We start from the raw sequence: 22361 nt of genomic DNA, 5'->3' as shown, positions 1-22361 counted from the left end.
CTGAGTGAAGAAAGATGTTTAACTCTTTCATTAATGAGTACTATGTGCAGGTTTCATTTATGGTGTATGTGGATCAAGCTCATAGATTGTTTATAAGATTTTAATATTTAGTTGCATAGAATGTTTTTAATCAGCTGTGATTGGATGTACTTCATACTTGTTTCCCCTTGGGATTCGTTTAATGAATTTCTTAGATATTCCATAACTAGGAAGATAATGATAGTACATGAAGATAAATCTTTTAGTCACCAAAAATAATGCACTTTATGGATGTTCTTGTATTTAACTGAATCAATGTTAAGAGTCATTAAAATGAAATAATGGTTGTGAACTGATTTAGAGAAAAGAATCAAGCTATTTAACGCTACCAATTTGCTTTCCTCCAGAGATACAGTATTTGAATGTCTACTGCTAAGTTTAACTGCAGTATATACAGTGCTTCTAATTTTTCATAACCTCATTCTACCTTCAAAGGGTCAGACATTGCACATATATTAACTAAGAAGTGTAGTCCAAAACTAATTATAATGAACTAGTTGTGTCAGCTTTCTTTTTGGTCATAAAGACCTTATCCTTTCTAAGACCTGAATTCTTGATGAAAGAGGAAAGGATAACACTGTGACCCCTAGAGGTGACCGTTAATTTGACACTGCAGCTGCTAAAAAGGAAACAGCATTACAGTGTGCCTTTTTTACCGACCCAAAAGCTGTGTCAGATTTATCATATGATACTTGGTAACTGTCTTTAAATGGTTCTCACCTGGACTCTCAGATTCTTCTAAGACACATCTGTCAGGCGCACCCTCCACATCTTGGAAGTTTGCAGAGTTTGAGCTCTTGTCATGCTTCAGCACACTAACTGGAGCAATAAAGAATAAAAACAGGGGGAGAGAGACGTAATTTATATTCAGAAAACAAACATCCTGATATTCTGCAGATCATTCAATGTTGAAGATGTATTTTATAAATACAAGTGATAGTCTGAAATAAAACCCAAACTCAAAATACTTATACGCAGCCATAACACTGTTGAAAAGTCTATAGACAAGAATTCATCTGGGGAGAAGTTTGAGGCACTGGCTCGATCCTAAAATAAGAACATAATCTCATAACCATAAAAAGCGCTATTCTGTTTCACGAAAGAATGCAGTATACAATATCAAAGACTAGTTAGCTGGTTTAGTAATGGGTGGAGATATTCAGTAAGAAGAAAAAATATGTTAAGATGAAAAGGTGTTGAATATAACAAGCTAGAATGTGCAATAAAATCAGTTATAACTCAACATGCAGAAGAATACAGGCGGAAATGCAGTTTAGAGATGGTCAAATTTGATTTCTTCTTTTAATTAATTGCTAAAAATATTTTCATTTTTAAGTAGGGAAATATTTTCATGGAAGTAATTATTTGTCAATATACAACTTGTAGCTTTCTTGGCTTTCAAAGAAATTCCACATAGGTTTTCCTGAAAAGTTTAGGGGCATTTCTCTTGACAGTGTTCATTTCTTTCTCTTCTGCTCTTATGAACCCAAAGCTACATTACAGAAAAACAGACTAAGCACTAAATCTCAAATATTCAGTCCCCTTAAAACTCTCAGTTGATCTCATTTCTTAAGGATACCGTGGTGACTGGTATTAATAAAGACATTTTTTCTAATATCTGTAAAAGTAAGCAATGTTCTAGACTTCAAGCCAGATCATGTGAGTGAGGATCACAATGGCTACAATTCCACTTTTGTCCTGTATTCAAAACAAGAAATGTATACCCTTTTAGCATTTGATGGACTTTTTTTTTTTTTTAATCAGATGAATATTTGCTTTTCTAAAATTACAAGAAATGACAGTGGACTTGCATCAGTGGTCAACCTCTCCACATAAGGAGGAATACTAGTTCATAACTCTGCCATGGAAGTGTTGACAATATAGCCTGCATGAGGAACACTGACACTAAAGAATAACTTACAATAAATATGTTCTTTTTCATGAAAACGCTATGACATGCAGGAAAAAAATGTCTTCAAAGATTTTTGTGTTTTCCTCTGATTTTTACAACATCTAAACAATTTTCAACTATACTATCTGAAGGCTGGGATTCCCACTTCAAAAAGGAAAACTGGAAACCACAAGTTTGCATATTATATTTAGACATTTGTTTTGTTCCCAATTTATTACAACACTTTTTCTAAAACAGTTCATTCTATCAAGTACTCAGCTCTATTGTGCTGAGTGATAGATTGAGCCATTACAGCAGCATGAATTTATAAGTCAGAACTCTTCTGAAGAAGAGCAATAGGAAAATTTCCAACAGAGAATTCTGTGGTAAAAGGGAGAAAATAAAGCATACAGCAGCACCTCTAGAGAGAAGGAAAAGTCACAAGAGATGTCCTCTCTAAAAAACATAACACTGACCAAAAATTCAGAATCAGCCTTTTGAAATGGAAAGCTCCCAACTTCAGGATCAGCAATGAATAATATTTTTATTCAGTAAATGACTCTGAGTTTTTCTCGGGTCTAGTTATAAGAAGCTACATAATTTCAGCTTAGTTAAGATAAGGTGATTCCAGTGGAAGAACGACGACAACAAAAAACTGGCTTGATGTTTAATTTAATATGTAATGTGGTGCTAAAGCAAAATATACACCTCTGAAACAGATCTTTGATAGGGATAGACCAAACAGTATAAACTCATTATCATACATAACACACTTTTTGATTCAGTTCAGCTCTTCCTGTTAACTACAAGAATTGAAATGCTTAAAGCAGAGCTACTGGGTGAACAGTTTTCTAGGCATCCCCACAACCAGATATGAAATCACATCTCTCAGCTGAGATACATGCAGAACATGCACTAAGACTGACACAAAATGTGTCTAAAAGTTTAGCAGAGTAAGGGCTTTGGTTAAGGTCTGGGCCAAACACGCAAAAGTGACATAATAGAGGGTCTGTTAAAATACTGATTTAGGGTCGTGGAAAGAGCATTCAGTTAAACACGATTTGGAGGTATAAGGAGCAGATAGCTGTAAATCAGAAAGTAGTGGGAAGGCTTGGAAGAGGTGATGAAGAGATCTGATTTAGTTCTTTATTCTGTGATCCTGACTAACATCAGAGGGAACACCAGATAGGCTGAGAACTGGTAATGATGAGATGACAGCTGACATAGATGATATCAGAAGGACAGTGTGAAGTGATGGGAGATACCGGAGAAGATGGAGTTATAGAAGCCCAAGAAGGACAGAAGTGAGAAAACAGGGATCAGGGGCAGAGCTGATATAACCTCATGTGATGGAAAACAATGATGAAACACATTCACAGATGGCAGGTAGGAAAGGAGTTTATAGGAAGAGTTTAAAAGGAAACAGAAAGCAGAGATGGGAAGGGCTTTAGCAGAGACAGAAAAGCAAACCTCAGTTAGCTATAGCTCAAATAGAAAGAGCAGCTGGAGAATGGTGGTCATCAGGTGAAAGTGAGGCTGGCAAGTGGACCTTTCAGAAAATCAGGCTAGGGTAACTGGTACAAGTAAGGGAACGTATCTTAACCTTGTCAGTTACCCCACTGTATGCATATCTTCCTACATAAAACTCAGGCAAATAAACTTTACAGTACCCTAGTTTATGATGTTACATAACAGTGTAGTGAGAAAGAAAGGGACCTAGGCAGATGCCTCCAGGTCTTTTTTTTTTTTTTTTTTTTTTTTTTTCCTTCAAACGTGCTCAATTTGAAGAGGAAGGTACCTTAAAAATATCATAAAAGATGGAAGAACAAAGGGAATTGAAAAATTAAAAATAAGAGCAGTCTGGCCCAAATAAAGTATGAAAGTTAAAAAAGCATTATATAATTCTTGAAAAAAATATTTTAAAAATTACATTTAAATAGATATCTACTTTACTGTGTTATAGAATTTTATGTTATGTTCAAATGTCAATAGTGGAAACATATTTCTGAATTTCTCATACCCAGGACACTGATGGAATTTCAGAACTAATGGAACCATACACAGTACAATCTTTACTCATTCTGAGGATACCCTGTCCTATACTGGGTTTAAATGAATTTTAACATTACTTTTGATTCCATTTGAAAGATAACTTGTGTATCTCAAGTGATGTAAATGTCTAGAGTGTAAGTAAGCCCCAAATCTGCAAGTCAGAGAAAGAAGTTAAGAATCAGACATTTCTGATAAAATGACCCCAATTATTTTTTAGTTCAGTGAGATGTTATTTAAGTTGTTACATACATAATAGAAATTATTCTTGTTAAGTAATGTAAAAGGACAAATTTTGTAGAGTCAAATTGCATCAAACAGCATATTAAAACAAGGTATATCTTCCTTGTACAGAATCAGTCCTGAGAACTGCAGTAATTTTTCCTGATACATATTAATAAGCTCTTAATGGAACTTGATTGTCTTATATTCTAGCATTAAAAAGAAAAAGACAGGCCAGGCAAAATAGGTGTAAAATTTAGAGTAGCAAATGAACGCTATCACAGTACTCAATGAAACATTAAACAGCTTCCAAATATTTCAAATGCAAAAAAGAAACCCAAACAAATTATTTCCATAAAAATATAATGGACTCATCTGTGATAAGTCTATGAAAGAATGGTGTTTGTGTGAGAGTGCTGCAAAAATGATAAGCTCTTCTTTGTGAATTTGTACTAATCATGGCAACAGCCAATCACTATCTTATTTCTACATGTTATGTTTGAAGCCCCGAAAGCCTTGTTTCACTCAGGAATGAACTATCACATACCAAACTCCGAGAAACCTGTTTTTTATGCCAACTTGCATAGCGAAGACATATTGGAGAAAGCTTGCAGAACAGAGGTGAATCAACAAATAAACATTTCTTTTTAATAAGATGCTTTGTGCATTCATGAGAGGGATAAATAATTTGAGGACAGTGTGCCTGCAGAGTAAACAGTAATGTATTTGTCATTCAATATGTGACATTTCAAAACAAGCTGATAGGGCAACAAAAATTATTTTTCAATCAAAAATATTAGATAAGATTGGCTACAGGTCATAAATGTATTAAAGGCTCAATGCAAATATAAAATAATCTGAATCTAAATAAAATTGCAGGGAAAAGTAAAAAATAAAAATACTGTGGATAAATTTTCATTTCCAAAGGGCTTTAAAACAACTCTTCTGCAATGCTGCAATGGCAGTTCTAGGATGCCCTGGGCCTACAGTTACCATATTACACCCAAGGAGCTAGGCTGACAGCTGGGAAATGCTTTTGAAAAGGTCGTTTCTTAGTAAAACTTCACCAGAAATGTCTCTAAAACTCCAAACTGAAACTCAGGTTCCAAAACTAGTCTTCTTTTATTATTTGTTTTGTTTTTAACAGTTAATAATTCTCAGTATATTTCTGTTCCACAAACTTCTCCCACTCTTCCCTTAAATGTCTAGAATTTTTGCACCCTACATCCTGACTTGCTTTAACGTGGGAGGCTCTTTTTTTTTTCCCCAAAACATTTCTCAGGCCATATAACCACTAATTCACTTGAGGGATGAAGGACCTCAGTTGCTGGTCCTTTCATAGTCTTTAGTCCCATTAAAAATAAACAAACAAGAAATAAAGAAAACATTCTACTGACGTATTTAGTCAATACCTAATTGCTGATGGCATGTCATTTTCTGATGTTTGCCACATTCTCTAAGTTTCCATTAAATTTTAATTTTAAAAATAGAGATTAAGAAAGTAACCCTGCAAAATGTGTAATTCTAAAGTGATTGTAGCATCACACGGGAGCTGGAATGTTTTTTGAAATAATCCAGCGTGGAGCTAGTCACATTGGAAGCTAAAGTAATTTAAATCCTTGCATTAAATGCAGTAACAGGTCTTAATACTGATGTGTATTACATGCACAGCTCATTCTGCAGAAATACGAACCATGCACACAGAGGATCAGGAGTCAACTGCTGCACTCTGGGAACCCGTGTGCAAATGAAGTTCATTCCACTCTCTTCTCGAATTGCAACCAAAGAACTTATCTTCTTGTAAGAGCCTAAAATCTGTTTTAAGATTTTTCTAGCTTTTAAATTAAAACAAACAAACAAACAAACAAACAAAAACAACTATAAAACTCCATTTTCCATCCCTCTCTGTATCAGAGGACAGAATTACTCCAGACAGGAAAATGAAAATTTTCAGTGATTTTTTCCTCAATATACCTTGCAGTTTTATTCACCCAGAGGGACTTCCCTTCTTCTCACAACTAAAATATGGCAGTGTGTAACAAATTACATTCTCAAAGGACATCTCATTTTTGTTTCATTAGTGCAATGGAACATTCATTCAATTTTAAAGCAGTTGTCTCAATCTTAGTTATGATTTACACCAGAATGTGTCCATGTATTCTGTGTACTGTATATAATAAAATACCCAACTAGTTAAATTGTCTCAGTGGGTTCTGCTACAAGAAATAAAATTATTTCCCATAAAATCCCACAAAGCGTTTATTGCAAAGCTCAGAGCATATGCTTCTGTAAAACTTAGGAGGATTATGAAAAGGAAAATGTAACCTCAAACCATCCTTAACTCGTCTACCACTACATACTGCTTTTTCCTCTCCATATCCTCTCTAGCCAGAAAGCCCACATTTCTTTTTGACAAAACATGATGTAGGACTGAGTAGTTTAATCAGTTGATTATCATTATTAGCACCTCTTTTTTTTTTTTTTAATTAAATACATTTTTCTTATAGGAATTAGGAAAGAAGGCCTCACTGCAGTTCTGGTAGTTACTAAATAAATGTCATCTCCTATCCTGTCTGTACTTCTAAAAAATATAAAGCATATTAGAACAATGGTATTGGATAATCCATACTGTAGATATAACTGCCTATCAGTACATCAATCTCTTCTCCATAAACAACAAACAAATAGGGAAATCCATACTTCATATTTTTAAAATTACATTATTGCTAGATGATAGATAGATTTTTTTTGGTATTCAACTGTAAAATGCTTTTAATTACTTCATTTATACACAAGAATTAAGTTGTTGATTTCTTCAATTTTCTTTCAAAAAACAAAATGAAACAATGTGCAGCACTTTATGACACTCGCATATCCCTGTGCATAATGTGCATCTTATTACTTGCATACTCTTCCTGTCTCTTGATCAAAGCTTTCCAAAAGGCTTAATCCACAGGGAAAAAAATATACAGAGAATCTTTATTAACCTCTTCTGGCCAGATTATTGTTATTATTTTGCATTATGGCCTTGAAGATGCATTACTGATAGGGAGGTAAAGCCAACTCAGCACAGCATGAAGCTGCTGAATGGCTGCTGTATGAAAGTGGAAGTACTTATTTCCAGGACATTTCTGTGATGCTCCCTACTGTTAAAATGTTATCTGACTTTAAAAGATTTTCAGTTCAATTGTAAGCAATAAGTAAACTCAGGCAGTACAGTACTGTATACTGAAGAGTTTCACAAACTGGTCAAACAGGCATTATTCCAAGAAACTAATGTTGTATAGGACTGCTTCCTGGTGGCTGAGACCTCTGATTGGCAAAAGACAGCAGACTTTTCAGTCAGCAAGCTAGTTACCCATGGATGTGGCTTGAGGCTGACACACAGATTGACTGGTTCACACTAATTTACTTCACACAGATTCCATTTATCTCCTAGAAGATCCCCTGGCAGCAGCTTATAATGGCATATCCTAGGATGCCTGCCTGCATGAGTTTTTAAAGCGGCAGAGCTTGATGAATCTAAGTCCAGAAAACAGTTCACAGATTGAGGACTAGGTGCAATCAAAAAACATCAAGTAGCACAGCTGGGACTTGCTAGCTTGCTTGACTGGTTTGAGCAGCTGAGCATTAACTACGCTTGCTTTCCTGCTGGCAGCCCTGTGTCACTAGGACAAATAGGAGCACTACCTGACAAAGAAAAAGGGGGAAAAAAAAAAGAAAAAGAAAAAGAAAAAAAGAAAAAGGAAAAGAAAAAGAAAAAGAAAAAGAAAAGAAAAAAATAAAAGAAAAAAGCAAAAAGAAAAAAAATAAAAAAATCAAAAGGAAGAGAAGAGGGAAGAGGATTATGGCATTACACAAAACACTATTAACAAAAGCAGGGAAAACTCATTAGAAATTTAATCTTTATGCAACTTGAGGATTATCAAACCAAATAACATTCTAGTAAGCAAGTTTTGAGGCTAGGAATCTATAAAATTTCTTTTGGTCATGCTGAAAGTTAATAAGAAAAAAAAGACCTGAAAAAATCTAAAGCTGTTGCCATTTATTTCCTATTGAAAATAAAATTATATTCAATCTGGTAACTCATGTACTGTGAATAACAGTTACCAGTACACTGTGTTTTACAGTGTAACAGTGAGATATGGGTCGATGTAATTCCTCACCTTCTCAGAGAACAACAGACTTCAATAGGGGCAGGTTTATATTTTTAAAAAGACTGAAAACACAAGCTTACATTCTCTCCAAACTCAGGTAGACAGAGGGCATTTTTTAAACTCCCTGTCAGAAAGGAAGCAAAATTAATATTATTGGACAGTAACATTTCACAGCAAATGTACTGTGAGAAATACAAAGCACATTTAGTACTTTGGAGGTTAAAGACTCAGCTGTAGTGCTAGTTGATGAAAAAGTAGGATTAAGGCTTTAGTATGAGTCTTGACATGATCATGTTGTCTGCCTGCTGTCTTAAGCTTTGAAAAACAGCTGGGATCATCTTCTTCTAAGCTCCAACTCAAAGATGTTTAAGCAGTTCCCAATCCAATTAAACAGAGGTAAATATAAGGAAGGGCCCTACTGAGCCCAATCATCTTATTTCTTTAATGAAAAACGGCATAATTGTAGGTTACACATCTCCTTAATCTCACTTTAAACCTAACAGACTGCTGCCTTAAAGTGCACATGGCAGTCCCAGTTAACCCAAGCGTTCTGTATTGGTGTGCTTAATTTTGGTCATTATCCTTTATTATGTTACTTGTAATCCTAAAAGCCTATGATTGTGTCCAGATATTTGGCAAGGATTGTACCTGGATATGTAGGGATTCCTCTTCTAAAGAGTAATGGATTAATTGGATACTTCTGTATGAGTAGTAGTTGGTTTTGTAGTGAAACTGCTGTGCAATTTTTAATTTGTGAACACCGCTTGCTTTCTCTTCTGTCCTTTAAACAAGTTGTCTTTTTGAACATTAGCCATGGTGCTGTAGGAACCTATATTCTCACCACGAACATGATGGCACTACAAAAATAACACTGCTGTTCATAATGGACTGTTTACTAAAATCCTTGTCATACAAATGGAAGAAACCTACAGAAATCTTATTTTTCAGATGGAATTTCATGTTCAATTAAGAAGTAGCTATTTCATACACACAGCCCTGTTATAGTATTATTACCTAAGGGCTCGGTGCATTAGGCCACTTATTTTCCATCCAGTCTAAAAAATTTTGAGGTATGCATATGTAGTCATGCAATGCAGTGTAAGAAATATTTGCCAAGGTGTGTAGTTTTTCAGTGATTAGAGTTAATACTATAAAAGCAAAAATCCACATATGTAATCCTGCATTATCCTACAAATACACAATGGGACATTCTCCAAGGATGTAAAAGCAAAATCTCAAAGGGGACTAGTTCACATACTGGCTCCTCGTGTCTGTAGAAGCAAGAAGAAAATGTAAATGAGCAGGAGTGGACAGTTTGCAGTAGCTGTTACATTATGCATGATTCCTGGCTGCACAAGATTTAATCAATGATTTTCAGTTATATGGTTAAATTTTGTAGTGAACTGGTGTTTAGGGCAGCAAACTAGCATCTGACACATTTGTATTATTTTGTGCTTGTTCCCAAACAAAAACTGCTCCAATTAACTGTCCCTTTTCTTGTATTGTTGGAAACCTGTTTTGCATAAGTGGACAATGATTCTGTCCTCTGTTACAGAAGCATAACTCTAAATTAATTCTAATAGAGTACGCTTGTGATACAATTGAGAACAAAATCTGGACATTGCTGATCTGTAAATTAATTATATTATCAATGAATTTCACCATCGCTTTCAGCTACAACAGACACAAATTTGGAAAACAGATCTTTTCACTTCAAGCTCTAGAGAAATGAGAGGACAGGCAAGTAATGGTGAAAGAGTGGGTAAAAGAGAACCTCTCTCTAATACTGCATCTTAACACCATTCACCCGTGTTCGACTTTATACTTCAACCATCAGCAAGAATATCTGTAAGTGGAAATAAGGGCCTGAACCCTCTGCTTTGAGATGGGTAATAAATAGGTAAAAAAGACACTATGGACACTGGCAAGGACACAGGCATCCAAGAAGGTGACTTCCAGTATCTCTGTGGTTCAGAGGCTGTGTGAAACCGCACGCGAAGAACTGAAAAGCACTGTTCTGAAAACGCAGATGATCTTTCTGTTGATACGTGAAACACGGTACAAGACTATGCTCTTACTGTAGTAGTTAAGTTTCACAGGGAGATGAAGAACTGACGAGTTACACGAGTATGAGCTCTTCCTAGCGTCTTTTTTTTTTTTTTTTTTTTTTTAAGTATTCAGTCTCTCCAGTTTTTGAGCCCTTATTATTCTTCAGGAATGCTATTTTTCTGTTTTCTTTTTTTTCTTTTCTTTCCTACATGCGTTTGTATGTTTGCTTGGACTTTCAGAAAAGAAACACACTGTAGTTAAAGACTGGCCATAAAATGGTGAAAGTTAGTGAAGTTATGTTACGTTCATGGTAACTTCTCTTTTCATGTTAGCCAAGTCAGTGTTTAGAGTTTGATTTTTCATTCATGTCTGATAATTAGTTTCTTGTTAATTCTGAAATCAAAGCTTTACCTTAGGGCCTATACAGTAAGAACTTCTCTCTCTCGAACTTAAAATCAACTTAAAAAAAAAAAAAAGGCAGTTATCATAGAAAATGTTAAATCAATTGGCTCCATTGTGGGCATGTGCTCAGTAAAGAGACTATCTTTGTCTCTTAAACAAAATAAATATATAATTTCATGCAACCTCTGATTTTCTGATTCTAAAAGTGGCTGTTTTGTTGCTGAAGTGATTTTAAGCTCCTGCATTAACACCGACAGGAGTCTGTATATAAAATTCAAAGTACTGGAAATATATTTAGGTTTTCTGAAACCTATGTCTTCCATAGTGGTGCTTATTCATGCACATTCCTGTGTTTAAAAGGTAGTTCCTGTGTTTTAAAAGTAAGCATACACTGACTATTTGGAAACGATCCAGCCATCAACAAGAAATTCTGTGTGGAAATGCCCTACCTGTTCCAAATTGTAATCCTGGTATTCTTTTGTTTACTGGTTAATTTGTTTCTGCTCCTATATGCTTTCAGCCTATCTACACAGTCAGAGGTGAATCTAGGGACAGTCACATATATCCCTCTACATACTGAAGGATAAAAACAAATTTAGTGTTTCAGGAAACAAAACTGCCTGTTCAGGAGAGCACTAAAGGTTGCACACCAGCTTGTAAGATGAGTGAAGTGGAAAAGCCAAAAGGGCTCCTGCACAAAAAAAGGTACAATTGTGCAGCAGGACCTTGATTGCAGTCTTCAAAGACAAAGTGCAATGACTGTAGCATTAACAGAGAACATGTAGCTCTCATAAAGTGAATCACAAAATGCTCACTCCCTGCCGGGGTACTGAGTTCACACCTGTGTTATCTAGATGCACTTTGACTAGAGTCTCATGGAACTGCTTTTGTTTAATTACAACCTGAATTTGGCCAAACAAGAAGTGCTTTTTATGTACCCAAATTCTTCTGGGTACGTAAAAAAGAGAAGAACAGATACAGCATGTAAAACAACTTTCCATAATTATGTTCAGAAGAGCTTGCCATCACCAGAATATAACTGATCTTCTAGATTCCTTCTAATCCTTTCCTAAATATAGTGAAATCAAGACTCAAATCAAAAATAAAGCTTCAGTTTTCTTAGTCCAAAAATTTGAGAATACACAGCTGTAGCACAGCTATATACCCAATTTCAATGATTAGTTAAATGCAAGAGTCCACTGAGGCTCTTGGGCATTTCACTCTTTGCACAACCAAATTCACGGGCAAATGACAAATGCAGGTGAACTTCTAGCTACAGACTGCTCCCAAGGCCTGATGCTTTTTACAGAAGAGAAATGCCTTGCTCTGCCAAGAGAGCTCCACTTTACATTTCTACATTTTCAGACTCCATCTCTCTCTTGTCTCTCTCAGCCCCTTCCTCAAAAACTGAAACATCCTTGGTCTTTGCAGCACTGTTCAGCAACCACCAAAACATTGGTGCATTATCGACAATGTTTTTCCCCCTAAAGGCAAAACATAGCATTATACCAGACATTATGAAAAAAAAATCAACACTGTCCCAGCTGGAAACAGCACATAGACGTAGGATAAAGAACAATTTAAAGGAATTCTATCAATGTAGAGGTTAAATTCAAATTTACACATTTGGGTTCACAGCAGTATTACCATATTATATTATTATTAAACACTTTATCTGTGATTATCTTACACTTTTAGTTCCAACCACCACTTCAGGTTTTACTTCAAGGGAATTGCTCCATTATTCAGAGCTAAAGAAAGGTGAAAATGTGGTTTTTAGGAAACAAGCACCTGTTTTGTCTTAGTCCATGAAGAAAGCTATTGAGTGCAAAAGAATAGGGTTTACTTTCCTCATCTTATTTTCTTTTATTCTTACAATGACATCCTCTAAAAAGCAGATGTTATTTTATAGCTTCACTGGGACTATGAACTCTTCTGGATGTTTATTCATGTTATTTCCTTTACATGTCAGTATTTAAGAAGTCCAGCTTCACTTAATGCTTTATGTAAAGATCCATCTATCCATTTTCTTACTATTTTTGTTAGTTTACTTTTTGTTTGATTGTTTTATTGTACTAATTCCTGCCTGTTCTAGACAAATCAGCAAACCTCCTTATACATAAATCACGTTCCTTAAAAAAATGATGTAACAGTATCTTATAGAAACACCAGTGATAGCTCATGTTAGCTATTCACAGAAACCAATCATGACTGGAAAGATTACTAATGATGTGTTTAAGATGAGTTTTGAATTGGGAATTGTTCCACCATGGTAAACACTGCCCAGCTATCTAGCTATCCTTAAATGAAATAATTCACACTGCAGTTCCAACTAATTTACTCTCTGTCATCTCTTTAAGGGAAACAGATGTATAATACTTAACACAGCTCACTGAAAATCCAAAAAGTCCACAATGAGAGAATACATTTTTTTCTTTAAAAGCAGTTCATCTGAAGATTTACACAATATGTAATTATAGGAACAATAATGGATCCCCATGAAGGCATGAAAATTTGTGAGCAGATAACCGTTTGCTAAAATATGAAGGTAAAATCTTTTTCATTAACCTACTTTTATGTTTTCTATATATTTTTCTTTTCATTTAATCCTACGAAATTTTTTCTCGACCTCTCTTGCATATACACATCCCGCAAGGTATCTTTCATGGACATACAACATTCATAATATAGGCAAAAGAATGACAAATGCCTTTTTTCACTTTGTAAAGTACACCAGCATATGCGCTAGGATGTTTCACAAGTAAAGGCATTTCTCAGACTCTGTGGCATAATGTGAATACTTATTGCACCATGGCTATACAGAGTTTGCATAATAAAAGCGATAGTAGAACCTGGAGTTAACTCACAGGTGATAGTACATGGTGACTTCTCTAAAAGATTCAGAAAGAAAATTAACATTAATACAGTTTGTTAATACTAGAAACAGCTTACCTGTTTGGGAGCGTGGTACACAGCTACAGCAAACAAAAATAATATACAGAAAAAATACTTGCAAGATACAGATATTACTGATAAATGAGTGAATTGCTGTACTTCAAAATGTCCTGCTCAGGACCAAGTAGTAGCCTATAAAGTTAGTCTGCATTTCACTACTATGCATTAGCTTTACTTAATTTTCAGTGAACAAGCAAACAAACCAACCACATCAAGAGAGCTGTAACAGATACAAAACTGCTTTTAAAGGTAAATAATTTGATCAAAAGGACTATTATGTCATGTTATAATTCTATCCAGAACAACAAATCTCCTAGCTTCCCATTCTTACTGGAAAACCCCTTGTTCCAACCAGATGTAATGCATGCTTTGAATTCATACTTGTATGCAGTTGTTTTTCTTTACTGCAAGGGAGCAGCTCGTAATTTCATTGAATACTGATTTATGACAGAGCTGCACCTACAAAGACAACTGACTACAAGATATTTAGAGGACAAAAACTCTTCACAACAATGTAAGTCTCTGTGAATACAGAGGTTCAGGTATTTTACATATTCTTAACCCAGTGCCTGTTTAAAGTACTTCTTTTAACCTTATTCTCTAACCTGGGTTGGCCACATTTCAGGTATGTATAAATTCTGATACTTCAAGAATATCTAGTTTACAGCAATTTTTAACTAACTTTAGATTTATTACAGTATTACTAGAGGAAATCCATTTCTATGAAAGCTGTATATTCACAATACATTGTCGAAGTATTATATATTACATTAATACTTCACCATGCTTATAAACGTTAATATAGGTTATTTGTTTATTACTATGTCAAGGTTATTCATCATATGCAGTGTCAGAAAACACACGCTGACATCTCATATTGTCTGCTTCAAGGGCAAGAACCAATGTGACCTTTGACACCTTCTTTTAAAAAGGATGAAATCATTCCACAGGAATAATGCTATACTGCACAGCTCCCTTTAGGAATCAATCTGACATATATGGTTTCCAATTTTCCATACTGTAGCATGGCTTGTTAAGCTAATTTTGGCTAATTTTCTCCTTCAAATTTAGACCAGTAAAACTTCAAAGTAATTTTCTTATTTGGGTATTATTTATGCTTCCTACCTATTCACCACAAAATGAAAATTTTGAATAATTGGTTCTTCATTTATTTCACTAGAAATGATCTTAGTTCTGCTTGAGCAGGGAAATCATGCCTACCAGTGATTTCCTGCATCTGTACTGCATCTGTAATCAGGAGATATTTTAAAACTATTTGGGGCTGTCACTGTTTTTTTCTTCCAAAGTCTATTAAAATCTCCAGGAAATCCCTCTTCATTTTTATTCGCGTTTCTTTTTTTACAGTTCTCTTAGTACTCCCGTTGTCAGTGGATAAACATATGTGCAACCGAAATAGGAGGTACAGTTTCTAATGAAGAATATAGTGAATATGTATATTGAAATAAAAAACACTGGAAAGTAATCTAAGAGAATGGCAGTGATAAAAATGAGAGATTATCTGTGAGCAACAGAGCTCTGCCTTCAGCTGTTTCAGTACCACCATAGTGGAAATCAGATGCACAATTTGAAGTACGAAATTAGATGCAAAGCTACATGTGTTATGACAAGGTATACACATGCTCTTGAGGCATATGTGCATTTGTACAGGTAACTAAATGAACTTCATTATCAGTCTCAAAGTGAGTACATTTTAGGAGAGAGAGGGATGAGATTCACATGAATTGGTAATTATATTATCTGCGCATGATACTGATTTCACTATAAAATTCAACCAAGGAGAATGCAGCATACTTTGACCTAGCTGATAAAAGGTCAGAAAGCAATTTTGAATAATAAATGAGACCTGCTGACCTCATGACCCGAGTCTGGCAGGGTCAGCAGCAGTCCTCTCACCAGATGCTGATGGCAGATATACAGACGCAGACAGCTCAACTAATGAGCTTCCTGCATAAGGGTTTCATATCCAGTGACATTTAAGTGCTACGCAGTATATAAAATAAACTTCCAAATAATCTACACCATAAAAAATTAAAGTGATACCTACAGAGAGGTGTAATACAACACTGTAATCCCCGCTACAGCAATTATTTTACTGCTTCATCTAGATTGCCTTTAGCCACAAAGTATAATACCTTACTAACATTTCCTACGAGGTCTATTCTCTTCATATGCATAGAATTCCCATTTGGTGGATGTACTTAGAAGAGGCATAAGTTTGATAGCACCTCCTGTAACATGAGTCAGCAAAAATTAGTTATAAGATACATTCAGTTTTATTCCATTTAAATTTTCTATTTAGGGGGTAAAAGAGAGGCCTAGAGTGTGTAAGGCCAACAGTGATTTTCTCCTGATCCCTTCATAAACCGTGCTAGTCAGAAAGAGTTACAAAGTAGATGGCTCACAAAGAAGATAGAACACAATACTGGAATTAAATATCCATCATTAGTTTCCACTCTACAAAAGGCCTTGGGTCAGTACCCCATTTGGATCTGAGCTCCACAAATTGCTCTCTCCTTAGTCAGCTATGCTCCAGCTGCTTGCATGAATTTGCAGCAATACTTCTACATCTTTGTGTTTGTCCTCCATTAATTAGCAACTTCATATTAAGCTTCTAAATACCATTCTTGGAGAGGATTTGAGATCTGATCTGCAAGGGAAAATCCTGATATCTAAGAACTTGTCTGTGGATAAAATACAGGAGCTACAAAATCTATAGGACTTACATCTTTTAAAAGTTACTGTAAATTACTTTTCAAAAGAATGCTCTTTAGATACAGAAGTCTAGAGGCTACATTAAAATTCTATAGAAAAGTAACTGTGGTCTGTTCAGTTCTGTATTGCTGTGCATAAATAGTGTTTAACTTACATGGTGACTGGTATTTAGCCACTATACTTTAGCCACTAAGTTCAGTAAGAACTTAGAACCTTTGAACACTCAATAGAGATGGAGAAAAACTGCTGCCTCATTTAATAGGAGAAAGGGAGGCATTATGTATCATGAAGATTTTCCTCCAATCATTTTAAGATTTCCTCAAAATTTCAGTTTAGCTGCACATCTACATGCTCTTGGCATGCTCTTTACTTTTGCCAAAACATTTGTAATTCCATATACTTATATGACTTTTAAAAATATTTATATTCTCTTTAAATCAACCAGTTTTAAAAATACATTTATAAAGATACCTACTAATTTTTCTTGCCTTTCTTTAAACTCTTCTCTATTTTAGCCATATATTTTCAGAGACAGAGTCAACAGAAAGGAACGTGACCTCCCCAAAAGGCCATACAATCAATGTATGTAATAACTTTGTAATATTTGCAGAGTTATTTACATTCTTCTTACACCCCCACAGTCTATCAGCTCTTCTGAGTACCGCTGTGCAACTTTTGACTGAAATGCAACACCTGACATTTATAGATGAAATTTACCTCCACAGTGGTGAGTGGCATACCACTAGGGAGAGAGAATCTGCATCCATCTGATCCAGGGGCTGCCAGGAGCCATTTAGATCTTTTTAATCAGTGCTGATTAAGGCAAGTCAGATGACTATCCTCAAATTTATCACTGCCTTTAAAGACCTTGTAGCAACCAATAGCTAGGGTATCTAGCACAAGGGATTGTCTTGACCACATGTCCTCCCTTTGCACTTGTAAGGACTTTGCAAGGAGAATTAAACACTGTCTCTACATAATCTATCCCAATTTTTCACTGAACCATGTGTGTGTGTCCAGAATGCAATTCTGGGACTTCAGTATTGTGTGCAGATACCAATTAAACTCATTGTTAGTGAACCCAGCTTTTAAATCTTACTGCATTCATTTAGGGAACCAGTAACACTAACCAGCTCCTGTACTTCCAGCCTGCATGCAATTGAAATAAAATTTGATTATAAATATATTAGATTATAAAAGTTGCTTAAAAAAATCTCCTTGTAGCTTTGCTTCATGTATTTAAGGCAGCAGCAGACTACATAAGGAAAAAAAAATATCTTAGTGTATCCAGGGCATCTGAAAAAGTATTTAGGCTTGCTTGATTGCTTTTCTGCCACAGAATAACATGTGTATTCCAGGAAGTCTGCTAGATTTCCTTAAAAATATTACATTCACTCTGGTTTACAACTGACGTGAGTTCTATAGTGGACAACCACTGTCAAACCAACTTTAACTACTTCCATGCTGTTTCCTCATCCTCCTGATGAGTGCCTTGGTATTCCAACATCATACCTCTCTTAAAAAAAAAAAAAAATAAAAATAAAAAAAAAAAAAAAAAAAGAAGAATATCTCTGGGAAGTTTGGGAAATATCATAAAAGGACAAACAGACAAAAATCTCTCTATCCAGACTGCTCTATTTAATAGTCATGGGAGCACAAGTCATTTTGAAAGCCAATGAAGAGTTTGCAAAAAATTCACATTTGATGAGCCCCTAGAGGCTATATACATCAGCACAAGCTTCTGTCCAACAGAATGAATCTTCCATTACATACATCAGATAGGTTTATGCTAATTGTTTACTGGTAAAACAACAGGAGGCAGAACAGTGCAGTCTGGAATTAGATTCACAGCCCTGAGATGCATCTCTTAAACAATATCTGAAAATATTTTTTTTTCAAGTGAGAGGAGGAGCTCCATAGATCATGGCAAATGGTATCACCTGTAAGCAGAAATTCCATTTTGCTTTGCACAGCAGGTTTCTCCCATGTATGCTATTTGAGAGCCAGGAGCCAAAAATACATCCTACAGAATGGATCTCACTATGGGAAGGAGAAGTCAAAAAGGTTACTGTATTCAACTGGTAATGTAATAACAGCAAATAGGCAAATATTTCTCATAGAAAATCATCCCACGCAGGTCCTTCACAGTGAATTTGTTAAACAAATCTCCTGGCTGTGCTCTAATGTACCCCCTGTCCTTGTGCAATTGTGATAACAGTTAACTCAAGGTAAGCTGCAATCTTCCTTCCTTTGCCCTCCTTTTCACGCAGCACAATGCCAACCCACACAGAATTTTATTTTTGGTTCTGCATGTCTATGTGGTGACACAGAAAACAAGAATTGTCTCTATATCTGTATTGTTTACTTCACAAGCCCAAAGGATGCATTTTTAGTGTTACTTCTGAACTCTAAATGAGGAAAGTGTAAATTAGTACTGTCCACTAAAAATCAACATGCTTTCCAGACTGTACAATATTTATTCTTCTTAACCTGGAGTAACATATTCCCAAGAGCAATTTACATGCCTTATCTTCTTTCTTTTTCTACTAAAACTGCTACAGAGAAAATAAGAAAATTAATGTTTAATTTGTGCATGTTTGATCTAATCTTGATCCAAATTGTAATCTTAGTTGCTAATCTTGAGCACAATTATGCTTGAGAGGACCTACATTTGTATGTCCCAGAACAGATTTTGCATTTTATGGTTTTTAAATTCTATTAAAATGTATTTTCACAAACCATTTTTTTCCATGAGAAGATTATAAATTGCCTTGATGCTGACCGCATATTGCAGTTTTGTAGTTTGCATAAACTGATTATTTATTAAGTAGAACTTCTACTTTTTTATAGCAATTGAACATATTGCAATCTAGTTTTATTTCAAAACAACAGTTTATCTTAGTTTGCAGCAACACATTTTATATGGTTTCTGTTAGTCAAAAAGCAACATACTTTCTCAGTTTGGGTTTTTGGCTTTTTTTTAGATTTTAAGGCCAAAAGATAAAATGCTAAAAATGCTTGAGCTACACAAATGCTTGTAAAGTTTGTATCTACATATGAAAACTCTTGTGCCACCCCTTATTTGATGTAATTGTCCTCATATCCATTTTTTAACCTTTACCAACCTTGAAGTCTGTTTTATATTGTATCAGAAGTGCAGCTCATTTGCAGACAGCTGCAATGTGAGTTTCCTTATCCTGCCCTGCCTTTGACCTACAACCTGATTAGAAAGAACCACCTTCTTTCAGAGTGAGAAGTTATTCATTTGCCATAATAGCTCTATTTTGGGCCTTCTCAGCAAAAAACAGGCAATTGTGCCCAAATAGCATGAGGTTTTGTGATATCAGCCCCATTTTATATATGGCGACAAAAACACAAGGATATTTCACAAATGACTAGCTCACAATCAGAAAAAATTTATAATTAAAAACAGACTTGAAACATAATTTGTAAAAAAATGTGTTAGAAATTGATATTTCACATTCATATGAATTTGTTTTAATTTTATTCTTTACATTATGGACCTTATTCAGTGAATAAAATCTAATTTTCTAGTAGTCAATTGTATGAAAGTCAACTTTCAAGTGTTACCATTCCTTGAGAATAAATGAAAACATGAGATAATCAGAGACTATTGGATAGCAGAAACAAAATGTTTCTGATGAAAACAATTAGTCACAAGCATTACAAGTTGAAATTCAGTTCAGTGTTAAAGAGACAGTTTAGAAGCACACGGTACATTTATCACAGCTCCACAGACAAGTTATTGAGCTGTCTGTGAAAAACAGAGCCAAACAGGAAAGCTTTCAGCAGAAAGCAGTGGTTGAGGTCCTTGATTGATAGAGTTAGATGATGCAAAGCTGTCTGATGGCCTTTCTGCAAAATAAAGTGAAGGAACTCAAGGTCTTTCATGACGATCTCTGACCACAGATGAACAACTACTTTATTACAGCACAGATTGAGGTTGCACCTTAGTCCATATTCTGCCACTTTTGGATGCACACGGGTAACTTTTACCAACAATCCACTGTGTTTAACGTCTGCCATCTTTAAATGGTTTTTAAAGGGACAGTAGGTCGCAGTAGTTAAAAGCTTTGCCTCCTGTCTATGACTGAAAATAATATAATCATTTTCATCACAGTCTTCTTGCTGCAGAGAAAGGGCTGATTGTTCAGGAACAAGTGTCTCATTTAAAAGTAGTAGAAAAAACACCACTGTGCATAAAAGGCAGTAACTACCTGCTGTGCTCTTCCAAAATATAATCTCTCTCCTCCCAGTTTTTTCAAGCGTGGTTCTGTCTTACACTGACATGATGCTACTGAGACTAACTATATAGTCACCAAAAATTATACCACATTTGCTTTTAGCAAAAATGATACATTCATCTCTATGCTTGAGTTATACAGGGAAAATATCCTCAAAGCAAAAGAGTCAATTCTGCATTTGTTAGTGATGTAAAGTATTTATAGCCAATTACCTGCAGTTCCAGGTTTCCCAGTCTCAGAAATCAATGGGTTCTGTCATTTGAGTCATGGTGTGAAGCAAACATAGGTTACAACATTTAAAATTATCGCGCTTACTTAAGCCTCATATTATTGTCTGATATACACGTATAGAGAATAATGAACATTTTCTTCACTGCTTAATTGCCTAAACCCTGTTCACTGGTATTTAGGACCTCTGGTCATACTTCATTTTGGATACCTGAATACACTATCAGACTCTATTTTTTCAAATGAAGATGACCAGCACCTACCTTGTCACTGCTGTTCAACTCTGAAGAGTCGTAAAGAAGTAAAAAAAGATGGGGAAACTATGCCTGTTTCACACTGACTGACGCTTCTGATTTTTGAACAGCAAAAATTTCCACAAATAATTTTTCAGAGTGTATGAGTTTGATTATCCCCTCTTTTAGCTCAAGTCCCTGTCTCAAGCCCATAGTATGCTCAGCAGAATTTGGACTCACATTCACTCTCTTTTATACTCTTTTGAAGAAAAAATGCATTTTCAGACATGTAAGGTTTTTCCTTAATTCTCTCTCTCTCTCACTGGCAAAGCTAAGGCAGTGCCACTGATATTTGGAAGACTTTCATTTATCTTTGCAGTCGTTCGTATATTTCAATTTGAACTATTCTGCTAGCTTCCTTGTTTCAATGAACTGCAAGAGCTTAGATCAGAACAATTTATGGTAAAGCCCAAAATACTTATGCCTCCTCAGGAGATGGTTCAGCAGAAAACCAAAGTGTCAGTGGCAGCAAAAAGCAAAATTCTAATATGGAAAGCTTGCATATGCAGACTATTCAGCTTTCTAACAATTTCTGATCACAGGTGAGGAGTGAGCCTTACTGATGAGCTATCTGTTCAATACATTTCTTTACCACCTCTAACTGCCTTAGTTTTAAAGTCTGTGATAATCACTGCTCCCCTGACTGTCTTCCTCAGAATAGTTTCTTCTTTCCATTACCTTAGTTTAATATTTACTTTAGAGGCTGCTGCCAGAATTGTCTCCTGTTATGGAATTCAGTCTTAGCTATCACAGGATTGTCAGGAGGAAATCTGTTTTGAAATCTTGACTCGGGAGGGGCTGGTTACAAAATGTTTTTAAAATGATTTTACTATTTTTTCCTCACTAATTGCACACTCCAAATATGACAAACGTATTTATCTTGATGTTAAGCCACAGTCACCTTAAATAAGTTTACATAATAACTAGGATACTACTATCTTATGAAATAAGGCAAAGTTGACAGTAGAATACCTGCCAGGATTTGGCATTCAAAATAAACAATATCTGTTATGTCAGGAAAATACTATGTAATTCTGTGAGCTGCTCAAAAAACAAAGTGCATGCAGTAGCTGTGGTT

At 35.3% G+C, this 22361-nt stretch overlaps 1 protein-coding gene across 2 annotated transcripts in view; it reads right to left on the bottom strand.

Annotated features, from left to right (window-relative positions):
* Positions 1 to 22361, bottom strand: part of WDR72 (WD repeat domain 72) — a 107009-nt gene that overhangs the window by 5160 nt on the left and 79488 nt on the right. For both annotated transcript variants that reach the window (XM_019619384.3, XM_031555262.2), the window contains one exon: positions 760 to 858. In XM_019619384.3, the coding sequence (XP_019474929.2) occupies positions 760 to 858 (99 nt within the window). The remainder of the gene's footprint in view (positions 1 to 759; positions 859 to 22361) is intronic.

This window comes from Meleagris gallopavo, chromosome 12 (genome assembly GCF_905368555.1).
Source record: "Meleagris gallopavo chromosome 12, MGAL_WU_HG_1.1, whole genome shotgun sequence".
Lineage (NCBI taxonomy): Eukaryota > Metazoa > Chordata > Aves > Galliformes > Phasianidae > Meleagris > Meleagris gallopavo.
The sequence above is the reverse complement of the archived record's forward strand: the minus strand, read 5'-3'. Positions and strand labels throughout refer to the sequence as shown.